The sequence below is a fragment of the Mizuhopecten yessoensis genome, unplaced genomic scaffold, assembly GCF_002113885.1.
Source record: "Mizuhopecten yessoensis strain PY_sf001 unplaced genomic scaffold, ASM211388v2 scaffold10855, whole genome shotgun sequence".
In the NCBI taxonomy this organism is placed as follows: Eukaryota; Metazoa; Mollusca; class Bivalvia; order Pectinida; family Pectinidae; genus Mizuhopecten; species Mizuhopecten yessoensis.
Window position 1 is genome coordinate 42,172 of NW_018408755.1, and position 19,206 is coordinate 61,377.

General features: G+C 37.3%; 1 protein-coding gene across 1 annotated transcript in view; it reads left to right on the forward strand.

Annotated features, from left to right (window-relative positions):
• Positions 1-19,206, forward strand: part of LOC110463015 (ankyrin-2-like) — a 41,727-nt gene that overhangs the window by 9,873 nt on the left and 12,648 nt on the right. Inside the window, exons 7-13 of the mRNA XM_021517333.1 lie at positions 2,129-2,285; positions 6,072-6,166; positions 9,016-9,091; positions 10,656-10,753; positions 10,971-11,097; positions 14,743-14,813; positions 16,492-16,597. Coding sequence (XP_021373008.1) covers positions 2,129-2,285; positions 6,072-6,166; positions 9,016-9,091; positions 10,656-10,753; positions 10,971-11,097; positions 14,743-14,813; positions 16,492-16,597 — 730 coding nt within the window. The remainder of the gene's footprint in view (positions 1-2,128; positions 2,286-6,071; positions 6,167-9,015; positions 9,092-10,655; positions 10,754-10,970; positions 11,098-14,742; positions 14,814-16,491; positions 16,598-19,206) is intronic.

Here is a 19,206-nt window from a genome sequence, read left to right on the forward strand (position 1 = left end):
GACCGTTAGGTACGCTGTATTACTGCTTAGAACAACCACATAGGCACCGTCAGGTAGACTGTAGTATTGCTCATTACAACCATGTAGACAACGTCAGGTACACTGTATTACTGCTCAGTAAAACCACATAGACACTGTCAGGCAGCTGTATTACTGCTCATTACAACCGCATAGACACTATCAGGTAGACTGTAGTACTGCTCAGTACAACCGTGTAGACACTGTCTGGTACACTGTATTACTGCTCAGTACAACCGCGTAGACACCATCAGGTATGCTGTATTACTGCTCAGTACAACCGTGTAGACACCGTCAGGTACGCTGTATTACTGCTCAGTACAACCACGTCGACACTGTCAGGTACACTGTATTACTGCTTAGTACAACCACGTAGACACTGTCAGGTACGCTGTATTACTGCTCAGTCCAACCACGGAGGCACCGTCAGGTATGCTGTAAAACTGCTTAGGACAACCACGTAGACACTGTCAGGTACACTTTATTACTGCTCAGTACAACCACGTAGACACTGTCAGGTACGCTGTATTACTGCTCAGTACAACCACGGAGGCACCGTCAGGTATGCTGTATAACTGCTTAGGACAACCACGTAGACACTGTCAGGTACACTGTATTACCGCTCAAAACAACCACGTAGACAACGTCAGGTACACTGTATTACTGCTCAGTAAAACCACATAGACACCGCTAGGTATGCTGTATTACTGTTTAGTACAACCATGTAGACACCGTCAGGTACACTGTATTACTGCTCAGTAAAACCGTGTAGACACAATCAGGTAGACTGTAGTACTGCTTAGTACAACCACGTAGACACCGCTAGGTACGCTGTATTACTGAGAAGTACAACCATGTAGACACCGTCAGGTACACTGTATTACTGCTCAGTACAACCACGTAGACACTGTCAGGTTCACTGTATTAATGCTCAGTACAACCACGTAGACACTGTCAGGTTCACTGTATTAATGCTCAGTACAACCACGTAGACACTGTCAGGTACACTGTAATACTGCTCAGTACAACCACATAGACACCGCTAGGTACACTGTATTACTGCTCAGTACAACCCCGTAGACACTGTCAGGTACACTGTATTCCTGCTCAGTACAACCACGTAGACACTGTCAGGTTCACTGCATTACTGCTCAGTACAACCACGTAGACACCGCCAGGTACACTGTATTACTGCTCAGTACCACCACATAGACACCGCCAGGTACACTGTATTACTGCTCAGTACAACCACGTAGACACCGTCAAGTACGCTGTAATACTGCTCAGTACAACCACGTAGACACTGTCAGATACGCTGTATAAAATATCTATAACATGATTCGTAGGGGAGTGGGAAGGAGGGGGGAATAATGTAATATCTTGGCACTGTCCATGCAAGCCTGCGAAACTGGCTTCAAACTTAGTCACCTATTTATGATTTATGATTAGCTATCTCCTGCTCCCTAAAACATTTGGGATTAACATCCAAATATGGTGAAAGCAAATGTGGGAGTGTTACTGGTAAGTTAGTCATTGAATTCATTTGACTAAGGCAAACAATATATTGTTTGTTTCCTGTAACCCTACCTACCCTAATTTTATGTGCCTACCCTAAACTTGTTTTGGCAATTTTCAAGGAAACACTTTTGAAGTCAAGACCACTCTTCTATATAAACCTGATAAAAAAAATGAAAAATAGAATTTATTACTTACCTCCCTACCTACCCTAATTTGTTCAGACATTTAACAGCAAACTAACATGTTTGTTGTCATCACATTATTGATGCAGCTTTGTAAATAGGTGATAGTCCGTTGCTAACATAGGCAGCCTTTTCCTACATCAACATACAGCAATCAGTCAGAAGTTTTTCTAGTTAATAACATTTTATTTAATGTTAACATACACATGTGCTTTTGCTGTTATTTGTAAGTTCACATGAGGAAAAAATGCATCAGTATTTATTGTGGTGCTTTGGTTTAATGAAATAAGTTTTATGTTTACAGTTGGTGGATTGGTGGACTGGAGAGTTTGCTTGTTCAGTATACCGTGGTGAAATAGACTACTCTCTTCCTGTTCATTTGTAATTTAGTAAATTATGTGATGTTTCAGTTGTTTGATCCGACGTGGAGCTGACTTCAATCAGGAGGACCACAGTGGGATGCGTCCTGATGACCCTGGAACGTGGAGATATGGGGAGGACTGTCTCAATGTCATTTCTGTACTCAGGGCCCAAAGATGTGAAAATCTGAGTCACCTGAACATAGAGGTAATGAGTAGTTAAGGGGTTGTCTCAATTTCATATCTGTACTCAGGGCCCAGAGAGGTGAAAGTCTAAGTCACCTAAACATGGAGGTAATGAGAAGTTCAGGGGATGTCTCAATGTCATATCTGTCCTCAGGGCTCAGATCAAAATGTGCACAAAAGTCACAGTGGACTAGTTTAAGTGTTCTTCAGAGATAATCACCGTCGTCCGTCCGTCGTCAACATTTTACTTTAAACAACTTCTTCTCAGTAACCAAAAGGCCTAGGGTGATGATATTTGGCCAGAAGCATGCAGGGATAAAAGTCTACTAAGTTTGTTCAAATAAATGACCTTCATCCATTTTCAAGGTCACAGGTGTCAAATATGTTAAAATTCTTTAAACAACTTCTTCTGAATAACCAAGAGGCATAGTATAGGGTGATGATATTTCGCCAGTAACATGCTGGGATGAAGGGCTACCAATTTTGTCCAAATAAATGACCTTGATTTATATTCAAGGTCACATGGGTCAAATATGTTTAAAACCTTTCAACAACTTTAAATTTGGCCAGTAACATGCTGGGATAAAGGGCTACCAAGTTTGTTTAAATAAATGACCTTGATTTATATTCAAGGTCACATGGGTCAAATATGTTTAAAACCTTTCAACAACTTCTTCTGAATAACCAATAAGCCTAGGGTGCTTAAATTTAGCCAGTAACATGCTGGGATGAAGGGCTACCAAGTTTGTTTAAATAAATGACCTTGATTTATATTCAAGGTCACAGGGGTCAAATATGTTTAAAACCTTTAAACAACTTTTTCTGAATAACCAAAATGCCCAGGGTGATGATATATGGCCAGTAGCATGCTGGGATGAAGGGCTACCACATTTGTTTAAATGAATGACCGAATACAACTTTCAAGGTCACAGGTGTCAAATGTCAAATGTCTTAAAATCTTCAAACAACTTCTTCTCAATAACCAAAAGCTCCAGGGTACTGATATTTGGCCTGTAGCAATCAGGGCTACCAAATTTGTTCAAATGAATGACCTTGACCCACTTTCAACCTAATGTCATTGTTTGTCATTCAAGGTCACACTGATATTCTGCCTGAAGTTGTATTTTAGTCCACTTTAAAGATTACAGGTGTGAGATTAATACCAGGTGAGCGATGCAGGCCCATTGGGCCTCTTGTTGTTTCAAAGTTGAAAACACATTTGCAATGGATTTTGATTTAACTTCATGAAATGGTCCAGTATGAACACATCTTTAACACTTTCACATCTAAATATTACAAGATGGCTGCCATGCCATGAACTCGGACTGCTGAGACAATGACAGATATACATTGTAACATAAGGTGAAGGGGATATACATTGTAACTTAAGTTATAGGGAATATACATTGTAACTAAGGTCTAGAGGATATACATTGTAATTTAAGGTCTAGTGGATATACATTGTAATTTAAGGTTTAGGGGATGTACAATGTAACTTAAGGTCTAGGGGATATGCATTGTAATGTAAGGTCAAGGGGATATACATTGTAACTTAAGGTTTAGGGGATTTCCATTGTAATGTAAGGTCTAGGGGATATATATTGTAACTGAAAGTCTAGGGGATATACATTGTAATGTAAGGTGAAGGAGATATACATTGTAACTTAAGTTCTATGTAATATACATTGTACCTTAAGGTCTGGGGGATATATATTGTAACTTAAGTTCTAGGGGATTTACATTGTAACTAAAGGTTTAGGGGATATATATTGTAATTTAAGGTTTAGGGGATATACATTGTAACTTAAGATCTAGGGGATTTACATTGTAAGTTAAGGTCTATGGGATATACATTGTAGCTTAAGGTCTAAGGGATAGACATTGTATCTTAAGGTTTAGGGGATTTACATTGTAGCTTAAGGTCTATGGGATATACATTATAACTTAAGGTTTAGGGGATTTACATTGTAACTTAAGGTCTAGGGGGGTATACATTGCAAGTTAAGTTCTAGGGGATATACATTATAGCTTAAGGTTTAGGGGATTTACATTGTAACCTAAGGTCTAGGGGATGTACATTGTAACTTAAGGTCTTGGGGATATACATTGTAACTTAAAGTCTCGATGATATACAATGTAACTTAAGGTCAAGGGGATATACATTGTAACTTAAGGTCTTGATGATATACAATGTAACTTAAGGTCTAGAGGGTATATATTGTATCTTAAGGTCTAGGGGGTATACAATGTTACTTAAGGTTTAAGGGGTATACATTGTAATGTAAGGTGAAGGGGATATACATTTTAACTTAAGGTCTAGGGGATATACATTGTAACTTAAGGTCTAGGGAAAATACATTGTAACTTCAGGTCTAGGGGGTATATATTGCAAGTTAAGTTCTAGGGGATATACAATGTAACTTAAGGTCTAGGGGATATACATTGTAACTTAAGGTCTAGGGGATGTACATTGTAACTTAAGGTCTAGGGGATTTACATTGTAACTTAAGGTCTAGGGGATATACATTGTAACTTAAGGTCTAGAGGATATGCATTGTAACTTAAGGTCTAGGGGATTTACAATGTTACTTAAGGTCTAAGGGGTATACATTGTAATGTAAGGTGAAGGGGATATACATTGCAAGTTAAATTCTATAGGATATACATTGTAACTTAAGGTCTAGGGGATGTACATTGAAACTTAAGGTCTAGGGGATTTACATTGTAACTTAAGGTCTAGGGGATATACATTGTAACTTAAGGTCTAGAGGATATGCATTGTAACTTAAGGTCTAGGGGATTTACAATGTTACTTAAGGTCTAAGGGGTATACATTGTAATATAAGGTGAAGGGGATATACATTGCAAGTTAAGTTCTATAGGATATACATTGTAACTTAAGGTCCAGGGATATACATTTTAGCTTAAGGTCTAGATGATATACAATGTACCTTAAGGTCTTGATGATATACAATGTAACTTAAGGTCTAGGGGATTTACATTGTAACTTAAGGTCTAGGGGATTGACATTTTAGCTTAAGGTCTAGATGATATACATTGTAACTTAAGGTCTAGATGATATACAATGTAACTTAAGGTCTAGAGGATATACATTGTAACTTAAGGTCTAGAGGATATACATTGCAATTTAAAGTCTAGATGATATACATTTTAACTTAAGGTCTAGGGGATATACATTGTAATTTAAGGTCTAGGGGATATACAATGTAACTTAAGGTCCAGGGGATATACATTGTATCTTAATATCTAGAGGATTTACATTGTAACTTAAGGTCCAGGGGATTTACATTGTAACTTTAGTTCTAGATGATATACAATGTAACTTAAGGTCTAGGGGGGTATACATTGTAACTTAAGGTCTAGGGGATTTACATTGTAACTTAAGTTCTAGAGGATATATATTGTAACTTAAGGTCTAGATGATATATATTGTAACTTGAGGTCTAGATGATATACATTGTAACTTAAGTTCTAGAGGATATATATTGCTATTTAAGGTTTAGGGGAACTTAAGGTATAAGGGTACCGAGGGTAATAACTTTGTTGATGGGTTGTGTGAGTGATACCTATGGTATATAAAATGCAGGTTGTTAAATTTTGGAATTCATGGTGGCTATAATAGTAAACGGAGACATTGCTAATATAAATGGTTAGATGGGAGGATATTAGCATATCTCTGTCTTAAAGTTCTATTTGAAGATATGCTGTTTGAAAATTTGCATGTTGGTAAGCTTTTTCAGCATTAAAAACTGACCAGTAATAACAAAACTTGTTTATTTTTCACTAGGGTAAACTTCGACCCCATGATCTCAAAGAATCTGATATGAGTGTAGTCAACATAGATGGGTTGACTCTGCTAATGTTGGCAGCACTACACAACAGGTAAGTACACAACTAGTCAACACCTAATATTCTCAAATATTAATGTTTGTTCAAGCAAGTTTATATGTGCCAGGCTCCAGTATATCACAATGCCTACCTCAAGGTTCCAGTATATCACATGGAGAGCAGGGACAAAGAGCTTATGTTGGCCGATTTGGTTAAATGACATGTCCTCCTAATTTTCTGAAAAGTTTCACAAAGTTCTTTTGGTATTAAAATTAGCCCATATGATCAAAGCTTATTCTTTACAAACAAAGGGAATGACCCTCATGGGGGCTGAAGGTCAGGATTAAAAGGGGTCAAATTAGCTGATTTCCTTTTAATGACTTCTTCCAAACTACTTTTAAAGCAGATTTCAAGAAAACATATCCTAAGCCCATGGAGATCAAAAGTTTTACCAATTTGGAGCAGCCAACATGTACAACATCTACAGTTCAATCTAGGCCTATCGGACGGACGTAAGGCACTAGCGGAATTCAGCAAGGGTTTTAGCTGAAATAAACAAATAAAATATTATTCTTTCACTGTTAATAAAGAAAAAGCTGTGTCAGTTACAAATATCTTTAACTTAACAATCTTCATGTCATATGGTCATGGTTGCTTCCAGGTTTTGACAGCTGAAAAAGTCAGAAAAACATGCTTTTCCTTTATGTGACATTCCTGTAAATATCATGCTTTTCTCTGACAAATGAGAAGTGATATTAAGTGAAATCTACTATACAAACAAAGAGGTGGAGCCTCCTTGGGGCTGAGGGGTGGGGTTAAATCTAGTATACAAACAAAGGAGTGGAGCCCCCTAGGGGCTGAGGGTTGGGGTTAAATCTACTATACAAACAAAGGAGTGGAGCCCCCTAGGGGCTGAGGGGTGGGTTAAATCTAGTATACAAACAAAAGGGTGGAGCCTCCTTGGGGCTGAGGGGTGGGGTTAAATCTACTATACAAACAAAGGAATGGAGCCCCCTAGGGGCTGAGGGGTCGGGTTAAATCTACTATACAAACAAAGGAGTGGAGCCCCCTAGGGGCTGAGGGGTGGGGTTAAATCTATTATACAAACAAAGGAGTGGAGCCCCCTAGGGGCTGAGGGGTGGGGTTTAATATACTATACAAACCAAGGGGTGGAGCCTCCTTGGGGCTGAGGGGTGGGGTTAAATCTACTATACAAACAAGCAGGTGGAGCCTCCTTGGGGCTGAGGGGTCGGGTTAAATCTACTATACAAACAAAGGAATGGAGCCCCCTAGGGGCTGAGGGGTGGGGTTTAATCTACTATACAAACAAAGGGGCAGAGCCTCCTTGGGGCTGAGGGGTGGGGTTAAATCTAGTATACAATCAAAGGGGCGGAGCCTCCTAAGGGCTGAGGGATGGGGTTAAAAGTAGGCTGGTTACCTCAACACAGATGGATTTACTCTGCTTTAAAAGGTGGCAACACTAGTACTGCAACAGGTAAGAACACAACTTCTTGTTTATCATCTGCTATTCTCACATACCAATATGCTTGTCAAGTTTTGTGCCAGGATTCAGGCTCCATTATAACACAAAATTACCTTCAAGGCTCAAGTATATCACAAAGTCTACCTTAAGGCTCCAGTATATCACACACAAAGTCTACCTCAAGTCCCCAGTATATCACACAAAGTCTACCACAAGTCTCCAGTATATCACACACAAAGTCTACCTCAGGTCTCCAGTATATCACACAGAGTCTACCTCAAAGCTCCAGTATATCACACAAAGTCTACCTCAAGACTCCAGTATATCACACAAAGTCTACCTCAAAGCTCCAGTATAACACACAAAGTCTACCTTAAAGCTCCAGTATATCACACAAAGTCTACCTCAAGACTCCAGTATATCACACAAAGTCTACCTCAATTCTCCAGCATATCACACAAAGTCTACCTCAAGACTTCAGTATATCACACAAAGTCTACCTCAAAGCGCCAGTATATCACACAAAGTCTACCTCAAAGCCCCAGTATAACACCCAAAGTCTACCTTAAAGCTCCAGTATATCACGCAAAGTCTACCTCAAGACTCCAGTATAACACACAAAGTCTACCTCAATTCTCCAGCATATCACACAAAGTCTACCTCAAGACTTCAGTATATCACACAAAGTCTACCTCAAAGCGCCAGTATATCACACAAAGTCTACCTCAAAGCCCCAGTATAACACCCAAAGTCTACCTTAAAGCTCCAGTATATCACGCAAAGTCTACCTCAAGACTCCAGTATATCACACAAAGTCTGCCTCAAAGCTCCAGTATAACACACAAAGTCTACCTCAAAGCTCCAGTATAACCCACAAAGTCTACCTCAAAGCTCCAGTATTTCACACAAAGTCTACTTCAAAGCTCCAGAATATCACACAAAGTCTACCTCAAAGCTCCAGTATATCACACAAAGTCTACTTCAAAGCTCCAGTATATCACACAAAGTCTACCTCAAAGCTTCAGTATAACACACAAAGTCTTCCTCAAGACTCCAGTATAACACACAAAGTCTACCTCAATTCTCCAGTATATCACACAAAGTCTATCTCAAAGCTCCAGTATATCACACATAAAGTCTACCTCAAGAATCCAGTATATCACACAAAGTCTACCTCAAGACTCCAGTATATCACACACACAAAGTCTACCTCAAGTCTCCAGTATATCACACACAAAGTCAATCTGCACATGTATATATGCAAAATACAAATGCTTTGCAGTAATTTCTCATTGCTTAATTATCAAATTTACAAATAGAAATATAAGGAGGCTAGATCAGGATTGATGATTAAGTCTATTAATGTTACATAAATCATACTGATTTGAGTACTAATGACTTCCTCTCCATTTGTTTACAGAGTAGACAGCACGAAGGTCATCCTGGACTTCAACGGCAGCAAATCAAAATCTTTCATTGATGCTCAGTTTTTTCAGGTAACATTTCGACAGGTGAAATTAAAATTCTGTTTACAAAGCATATGTAGCTTTGCTGAATATTAATGAACTGTTTTCGATAAATAAATTTAACTCATTTTCAAGGTCACAGGGGTAAAAACTTTCTTAAACTGGAAAGCCTGAATTAACAATTATTGCCATGTAGCTAAGAAACAGGACTTGCAATTTTGTTCAAATAAATTACCTTGATCTTCATTCAAGGTCACAGTGGTCAAGTGTGTTGAAATCTTCAAACAAATTCCTCTGATGAACAATCAGGCTGTACAGACTACATTTTAAATTTCAGCGCAACAAAGTTTGGGAGGGTATATCAGAAACCACCCTGTTTGTCTGCTCGTGTATGAATTACTTTATTCTTGACTGTTTGATTTTTTTGGTAACTTCGCAATGTGAAATTTATAGTACATCATATATAAATGTGCATGAAGAAAGGAATCAGCAATTCGGCTATTTATCCTGCAGTTATGGCCCTTGAAACTTGAAATTTCTGATCAAAAATCCTTTAAGGCACAGCTCTTCCTTAACCAATCGTTAGATTTTTAGGTCACCTAAGACAAAGTCTCAAGTGACCTATTGCGATCGCCTTTTGTCCGTCGTCCGTCGTTTTCGACTTCTTCTCCAAAACCCCTTGAATCAATTTCAATGAAATTTTGCAGAAACCTTCCATGGCCAAAGGTCAACAGAAAGAGATGCCGGTTTGGTCCCCGGCCCCCAGGGGCCTGAGGGGTGGGGCCAAAAGAGGGGGTAAACTTTACTATAGTTTAAATAGGGAAATCACATTTTGGACCAACATTTGTTTAATTTCCATTGGAAATAATTCAGTTTGGGTTAGCATTATCAGTATTGGATAACAGTTAGATGGTATGCACATATGAGCCCTGACTGACCCCCCGGGGCTGATGGGTGGGGCCAAAAAGGCTTGAATTGACTGAAATTTCAAAAACAAATCTTCTCAAAGACCCAGATATGGTAGAATCTAACACTCTTCATAGATGGAAGGGTCTTAAGGTTTATGACCCTAGGGTNATGATACTTTGAATATTACATGTTAATAACTTGATTGGAATTATAACCCTGAGTTGACAGTTTGATACTTTGAAAATTTTGAGCCAGCCCTACCCCCAAGGGCTGTAGGGTGGGGCCAAAAGGAGTCAGTGTGCTAAAATTTCTTTATTTTCCTTGTTTAGAATCAGAGGTGCTGGTTATAAATACTTTTTAGTCTTAAATCTGTATGCTAGATATTGAATAAGGTGGTTTTATTGTTTTTTGTCACTGAATAATATTTCTGTTCGTGTTAAAAACAAAATCACCCCTCTGTGTAAATATATCATGTGACCGTTAATGCCCATGGGCCTCTTGTTTTGTTACTTGGCAAAGGGAAAGAACATCTTGAAGGAAGGGATTTGTAACTGGGATATTATAGCCCTGCAAAGAAAGTTTGAATATGAAGATAAAATGAAACACGGGGTATATCTTTGTGATCTGGTCACAGTTTTCTTTATGAAGATTATTGAGCTCTTCAGTTTATCCTGTTTATGTGTAGATGAAAGGTGGTGGTGAGGAAAGCCTCCGGACAGGAATGACAGCCCTAGCTATAGCAGCTCACCGGGGCCACACAGTCTGTGTCAGGATGCTGCTCCAGTAAGTCTGCCTATTGTAGCCACATAGCTTGTGTTACACATATTAGGATTTCATGAAATAAATAAAACAGATTGAATGTTGTTAAGGTCTGATAAGGTGATATCCACTATAAAACTGCTAAATTGTCATAGGTACAGACAATTGAAAGGTCTGTCTAATGTAATTAATGTGTTATCACATCACATCACTTCACAAATGAACTGTTATTACCTTACAGAAGGGGAGCTAACCCTGGGATTGGTGATGTGGACGGTTATCTACCCTTGCACCATGCTGTATTACAGAATCATGAGGAAGTTCTGGATGCAATATTGATCCAAGATCATTTCCCGTACACGTATAGTGTAAGTGTTACGTCCTCTTACTGTTTAAGATGTGTTAGTGGAATATCCTTTTTACTCAAGAGACTAGCCAGGGTTAATTAAAAGATTTACGGAATGGTACCTATTTTCATATTTCATATTACCCGAGGTCTAAGGTCAGACACAGAGGCTGTATACCTCCTAAGCATCTATTATCATATTATAGAGATAACATCTATTGTCAGATACTATAGAGGTAATCAGTAACATCTATTGTCATATTATAGAGATACTATATATAGAGGTAGTCTGTAACATCTATTATCATACTATAGAGATACTATATATAGAGGAAGTCTGTAACATCTATTATGATACTATAGAGATACTATATGTAGAGGTAGTCTGTAACATCTATTATCATACTATAGAGATACTATAGAGGTAGTTTGTAACATATATTGTCATACTATAGAGACACTATAGAGGTAGTCTGTAACATCTGTTGTCATACTATAGAGATACTATAGAGGTAGTCTGTTAACATCTATTGTCATACTATAGAGATACGATAGAGGTAGTCTGTAACATCTATTGTCATACTATAGAGACACTATAGAGGTAGTGTGTAACATCTATTATCATACTATAGAGATACTATAGAGGTAATCTGTTAACATCTATTGTCATACTATAGAGATACTATAGAGGTAATCTGTAACAGCTATTGTCATACTATAGAGACACTATAGAGGTAGTCTGTAACATCTTTTGTCATACTATAGAGATACTATAGAGGTAGTCTGTAACATCTATTGTAATACTATAGAGACACTATAGAGGTAATCTGTTAACATCTATTGCCATACTATAGAGATACTATAGAGGTAATCTGTAACATCTATTGTAATACTATAGAGACACTATAAAGGTAATCTGTTAACATCTATTGCCATACTATAGAGATACTATAGAGGTAATCTGTTAACATCTATTGTCATACTATAGAGATACTATAGAGGTAATCTGTAACATCTATTGTCATACTATAGAGATACTATAGAGGTAGTCTGTAACATCTATTGTAATACTATAGAGACACTATAGAGGTAATCTGTTAACATCTATTGTCATACTATAGAGATACTATTGAGGTAATCTGTAACATCTATTGAAATACTATAGAGACACTATAAAGGTAATCTGTTAACATCTATTGCCATACTATAGAGATACTATAGAGGTAATCTGTTAACATCTATTGTCATACTATAGAGATACTATTGAGGTAATCTGTAACATCTATTGTAATACTATAGAGACACTATAAAGGTAATCTGTTAACATCTGTTGTCATACTATAGAGATACTATAGAGGTAATCTGTAACATCTATTGTCATACCATAGAGACACTATAGAGGTAGTCTGTAACATCTATTGTCATACTATAGAGATACTATAGAGGTAATCTGTTAACATCTATTGTAATACTATAGTGATACTATAGAGGTAATCTGTTAACATCTATTGTCATACTATAGAGATACTATAGAGGTAATCTGTTAACATCTATTGTCATACTATAGAGATACTATAGAGGTAATCTGTTAACATCTATTGTCATACTATAGAGATACTATAGAGGTAATCTGTTAACATCTATTGTCATACTATAGAGATACTATAGAGGTAATCTGTTAACATCTATTGTCATACTATAGAGATACTATAGAGGTAATCTGTTAACATCTATTGTCATACTATAGAGATACTATAGAGGTAATCTGTTAACATCTATTGTCATACTATAGAGATACTATAGAGGTAATCTGTTAACATCTATTGTCATACTATAGAGATACTATAGAGGTAATCTGTTAACATCTATTGTCATACTATAGAGATACTATAGAGGTAATCTGTTAACATCTATTGTCATACTATAGAGATACTATAGAGGTAATCTGTTAACATCTATTGTCATACTATAGAGATACTATAGAGGTAATCTGTTAACATCTATTGTCATACTATAGAGATACTATAGAGGTAATCTGTTAACATCTATTGTCATACTATAGAGATACTATAGAGGTAATCTGTTAACATCTATTGTCATACTATAGAGATACTATAGAGGTAATCTGTTAACATCTATTGTCATACTATAGAGATACTATAGAGGTAATCTGTTAACATCTATTGTCATACTATAGAGATACTATAGAGGTAATCTGTTAACATCTATTGTCATACTATAGAGATACTATAGAGGTAATCTGTTAACATCTATTGTCATACTATAGAGATACTATAGAGGTAATCTGTTAACATCTATTGTCATACTATAGAGATACTATAGAGGTAATCTGTTAACATCTATTGTCATACTATAGAGATACTATAGAGGTAATCTGTTAACATCTATTGTCATACTATAGAGATACTATAGAGGTAATCTGTTAACATCTATTGTCATACTATAGAGATACTATAGAGGTAATCTGTTAACATCTATTGTCATACTATAGAGATACTATAGAGGTAATCTGTTAACATCTATTGTCATACTATAGAGATACTATAGAGGTAATCTGTTAACATCTATTGTCATACTATAGAGATACTATAGAGGTAATCTGTTAACATCTATTGTCATACTATAGAGATACTATAGAGGTAATCTGTTAACATCTATTGTCATACTATAGAGATACTATAGAGGTAATCTGTTAACATCTATTGTCATACTATAGAGATACTATAGAGGTAATCTGTTAACATCTATTGTCATACTATAGAGATACTATAGAGGTAATCTGTTAACATCTATTGTCATACTATAGAGATACTATAGAGGTAATCTGTTAACATCTATTGTCATACTATAGAGATACTATAGAGGTAATCTGTTAACATCTATTGTCATACTATAGAGATACTATAGAGGTAATCTGTTAACATCTATTGTCATACTATAGAGATACTATAGAGGTAATCTGTTAACATCTATTGTCATACTATAGAGATACTATAGAGGTAATCTGTTAACATCTATTGTCATACTATAGAGATACTATAGAGGTAATCTGTTAACATCTATTGTCATACTATAGAGATACTATAGAGGTAATCTGTTAACATCTATTGTCATACTATAGAGATACTATAGAGGTAATCTGTTAACATCTGTTGTCATACTATAGAGATACTATAGAGGTAATCTGTAACATCTATTGTCATACTATAGACATACTATAGAGGTAATCTGCAACATCTATTGTCATACTATAGAGACACTATAGAGGTAATCTGTTAACATCTGTTGTCATACTATAGAGATACTATAGAGGTAGTCTGTAACATCTGTTGTCATACTATAGAGATACTATAGAGGTAATCTGTAACATCTGTTGTCATACTATAGAGATACTATAGAGGTAATCTGTAACATCTGTTGTCATACTATAGAGATTCTATAGAGGTAGTCTGTTAACATCTATTGTCATACTATAGAGATACTATAGAGGTAGTCTGTAACATCTATTGTCATAGTATAGAGATACTATTGAGGTAATCTGTTAACATCTATTGTCATACTATAGAGATACTATAGAGGTAGTCTGTTAACATCTATATATTGGCATTATAAAAATATCAGTAATCTAATTTACATTTGTTTCCAGGGATTAAACCATGCCTGCACCATCAGTAAGAAAACATCTTTAGACAGGAAACTGCGAGATGCTTGGAAGATGTAATCATTCAATATTGATTCAGTTTTACTTATTTTTTGTATATTTAAAAAAAAAATGTCCAACTAAATATGTATGCATCCAACACACCTTTTGGCTTAATTTTCGGAATTTTATTGTTTTGGCTTTTACCTGTTTTTGGGGCTACTTTTTAAACTAATAACTATTCCACATGTGCCCAGTGTTTCACATGAGTTTTGGTATACAATTTCTTATAAAGAGGATCAAATTAAATTTTCAAATTGAAAAAGAAAATTGATTAAGCTCATTTAGTACAAAGCACCAGGAGGGGTTTATGTTAAGATGCTTTGTCTGTCATCTGTCACCTGACTGTCAAGTTTGTCAAAAGGAATGACTTTGACCCACTTCTTGGTTGAAAAAACTTGAAATAACTTCTTCTAAAGGTATTTTAGGCCTAGAGTGGCAATATTGGCATGTAGCTCAATGGAATGACACATCTTAAATCTTGTAATGTAAGATTGCCTGTTGTCAAGCTTGGTTTAAATGTATTACTTGGACTGACTTAATAAAGATCCAGGAGTTCCAGTGTAACGATACGTAACCTTTAATGTAAGATTGCCTGTTGTCAAGCTTGTTAAAAAAAATGACATCTTGCTTCCTGTGAAGGTCACAGGTAAATGATAAAGGTCTGTTGGGCTTCCTGTGAAGGTCACAGGTAAATGATAAAGGTCTGTTGGGCTTCCTGTGAAGGTCACAGGTAAATGATAAAGGTCTGTTGGGCTTCCTGTGAAGGTCACAGGTAAATGATAAAGGTCTGTTGGGCTTCCTGTGAAGGTCACAGGTAAATGATAAAGGTCTGTTGGGCTTCCTGTGAAGGTCACAGGTAAATGATAAAGGTCTGTTGGGCTTCCTGTGAAGGTCACAGGTAAATGATAAAGGTCTGTTGGGCTTCCTGTGAAGGTCACAGGTAAATGATAAAGGTCTGTTGGGCTTCCTGTGAAGGTCACAGGTAAATGATAAACGTCTGTTGGGCTTCCTGTGAAGGTCACAGGTAAATGATAAAGGTCTGTTGGGCTTCCTGTGAAGGTCACAGGTAAATGATAAAGGTCTGTTGGGCTTCCTGTGAAGGTCACAGGTAAATGATAAAGGTCTGTTCGGCTTTCTGTGAAGGTCACAGGTAAATGATAAAGGTCTGTTGGGCTTCCTGTGATGGTCACAGGTAAATGATAAAGGTCTGTTGGACTTCCTGTGATGGTCACAGGTAAATGATAAAGGTATGTTGGGTTTCCTGTGAAGGTCACAGGTAAATAATAAAGGTCTGTTGGGCTTCCTGTGATGGTCACAGGTAAATGGTAAACGTCTGTTGGGCTTCCTGTGAAGGTCACAGGTAAATGATAAAGGTATGTTGGGATTCCTGTGAAGGTCACATGTAAATAATAAAGGTCTGTTGGGCTACCTGCGAAGGTCACAGGTAAATGAGAAAGGTCTGTTGGGCTTCCTGTGATGGTCACAGGAAAATGATAAAGGTCTGTTGGGCTTCCTTTTAAGGTCACAGGTAAATGGTAAAGGTCTGTTGGGCTACCTGCGAAGGTCACAGGTAAATGCTAAAGGTCTGTTGGGCTACCTGCGAAGGTCACAGGTAAATGATAAAGGTCTGTTGGGCTTCCTGTGATTTTTGTATGACTAACTGTATTCTAACGTGTCTGTTTGCTGTCACAGTCGACAAGAGAAAATTGTCATGACGGAGTTGATGTCATGTGCAATGAGCGGGAAAGCTGAAGAACTTTATCGACTCCTTGAAGATGGAGACAACATTAATTCTCAGGTAAGAGACACAATTTATTTTCAGTTGTTGATTATGTCTAATGCTAGTCTAGAAAATAAAGATTTTGAAAAAATATATCTGTCATTCTAGACCATTCAACTTTTGCAATTTGAACGGTAATTTGATATGATAATGTTCAATGATAATTTATATACATCTATGGGTGTTTTCTGCATCTGATATTTTTTTTAGCTCACCTGGTCAACCTTTTCCTGTAAAACACTACAATTCCTTAACAACCAGTGGATATTGACCAAATCTGGTGTGAAACATTCTTGGCAAAAGGGCTCTCAATGTTGTATAAAAGGAGGATGTGGCCCCCCGGGGGTAGATGGGTGGGGTCCTTGAGCATCTTTCAGGAAAGGTTACTTAATTGTGACAATAAGCAGAGGATGTGCCCAGAGGACTCATCCCCTCCCCTGGGGACTAAATCTCTGGGTCATAACATGGACGTGTTGAGATCATCATATACAAAATTCTTGGCCATGAAGATTACACTCATGATCTTGGTTTCTTTTCCACCGATATACATTTAGTCCTTCTTACAGCTTGTATTCTTTGTACTCTCTTGATGAACTGGTATGGTATTAAGTAGGTTTTAAATTGAAAATGATTAAGGCCCCATGCCTTCTTGTTATATATATTGTATCTACCCAGTTAATTATCATCAGCCTTCCTGACTGATATCTGTCACTTCCTGGTTGTCACTAACCTAACGTTGCTTGTTTACTTATGTTAATACATGTCCTCTATGTACTAAAATAGTTTCTCAGGTCAGAGGTCCTTGACACTCAGTTCTGATCAGAGGTCCTTGACCATTCAGTTTCTGGTCAGAGGTCCTTGATTACTCAGTTTCTGATCAGTGTCCTTGACACTCAGTTTCTCAGGTCAGAGGTCCTTGACCACTCAGTTTCTGATCAGAGGACATTCAGTTTCTGATCATAATTCCTTGACACTCAGTTTCTGATCAGAGTCCTTATCAGTTTCTGATCAGTTTCCTTGACCACTCAGTTTCTGGTCAGAGGTCCTTGATTATTCAGTTTCTGATCAGTGTCCTTGACCATTCAGTTTCTGATCAGTGTCCTTGACACTCAGTTTCTGATCAGGGGTCCTTGACACTCAGTTTCTGATCAGAGGTCCATGACCAGTCAGTTTCTTAGATCAGAGTCCTTGACCACTCATTTTCTGATCAGAAGTCCCTGACCACTCATTTTCTGATCAGTTTCCTTGACCATTCAGTTTCTGATCAGTGTCCTTGACCACTCTGTTTCTGGTCAGAGGTCCTTGATTATTCAGTTTCTGATCAGTGTCCTTGACCATTCAGTTTCTGATCAGTGTCCTTGACCACTCAGTTTCTTAGATCAGAGTACTTGACCACTCAGTTTCTAATCAGAGGTCCCTGACCACTCAGTTTCTGATCAGTTTCCTACACCACTCAATTTCTGATCAGTGCCCTTGACAATCAGTTTATGATAAGGGTCCTTGAAGAATCAGTTTCTCAGATCAGAGTCCTTGACCACTCAGTTTCTGATCAGAAATCCTTGACCACTCTGTTTCTTATCAGAGGTCCTTGACACTTAGTTTCTGATCAGAGTCCTTGACCACGCAGCTTCTCAGATCAGAGTCCTTGACCCTCAGTTTCTGATCAAAGGTCCTTGACCATTCAGTTTCTGATCAGAGGTCCATGATCACTCAGTTTTTAATCAGAGTCCTTGACCACTCTGTTTCTTATCAGAGGTCCTTGACACTTAGTTTCTGATCAGAGTCCTTGACCACTCAGTTTCTGATCAGAGGTTCTTGACCACTCAGTCTTACAGGGATTAGAATAGTTGACCAATCAGCAATTATTCCCCAGAGGGATAATATTATACAATACCAGCATCCCCTTCATTCATCATTCTTTGGTTGATTTTACAGTGTATATTTTTGCGTACATTATTAGCTCTACAAACGTAATGCCACAATTTTGAATTCTTTTGTCTGAATTTTGGATGTGTTTATCTGTTATAGTCTATCAAGTAATGTTCAGCATTGATTTCAATCTGTTTACAAGGCATCTAACAGGTATATTATTCCATGATCAATGAAATAACATTCAGTGACTTCATCTTTATTTTAAATGCCTCACCTTATGTGTACCGTTTTTAAGCTGACCTGGCCCCTTTGGGCCAGGTGAGCTTAAGCCATGGTGTAGCATCCATTGTCCGTCTGTCATCAACTTTTTACTTTAAACAACTTCTTTTGAATAACCAAGAGATCCAGGCTGATGATATTTGGCCAGTAGCATGCTGGGATGAAGGGCTTCAAAGTTTGTTCCTATAAATGACCTTTGCCCATTTTCAAGGTCACAGGGTTCAAATATACTAAAAATCTTTTAACAACTTCTTCTGAATAACCAGAAAGCCCAGGATGATGATATTTGGTCAATAACATGCTAGGATAAAGCACTACCAATTTTGTTCAAATCATTGACCTTCGCCCATATTCAAGGTTACAGGGGGTTCAAATATGTTTTTACTTTTAAACAACTTCTTCTAAATAACCAAGAGGCCTAGGGTGTTGACATTTGGCCAGTAGCATGCTTGGATAAAGGGGTACCAAGTTTGTTC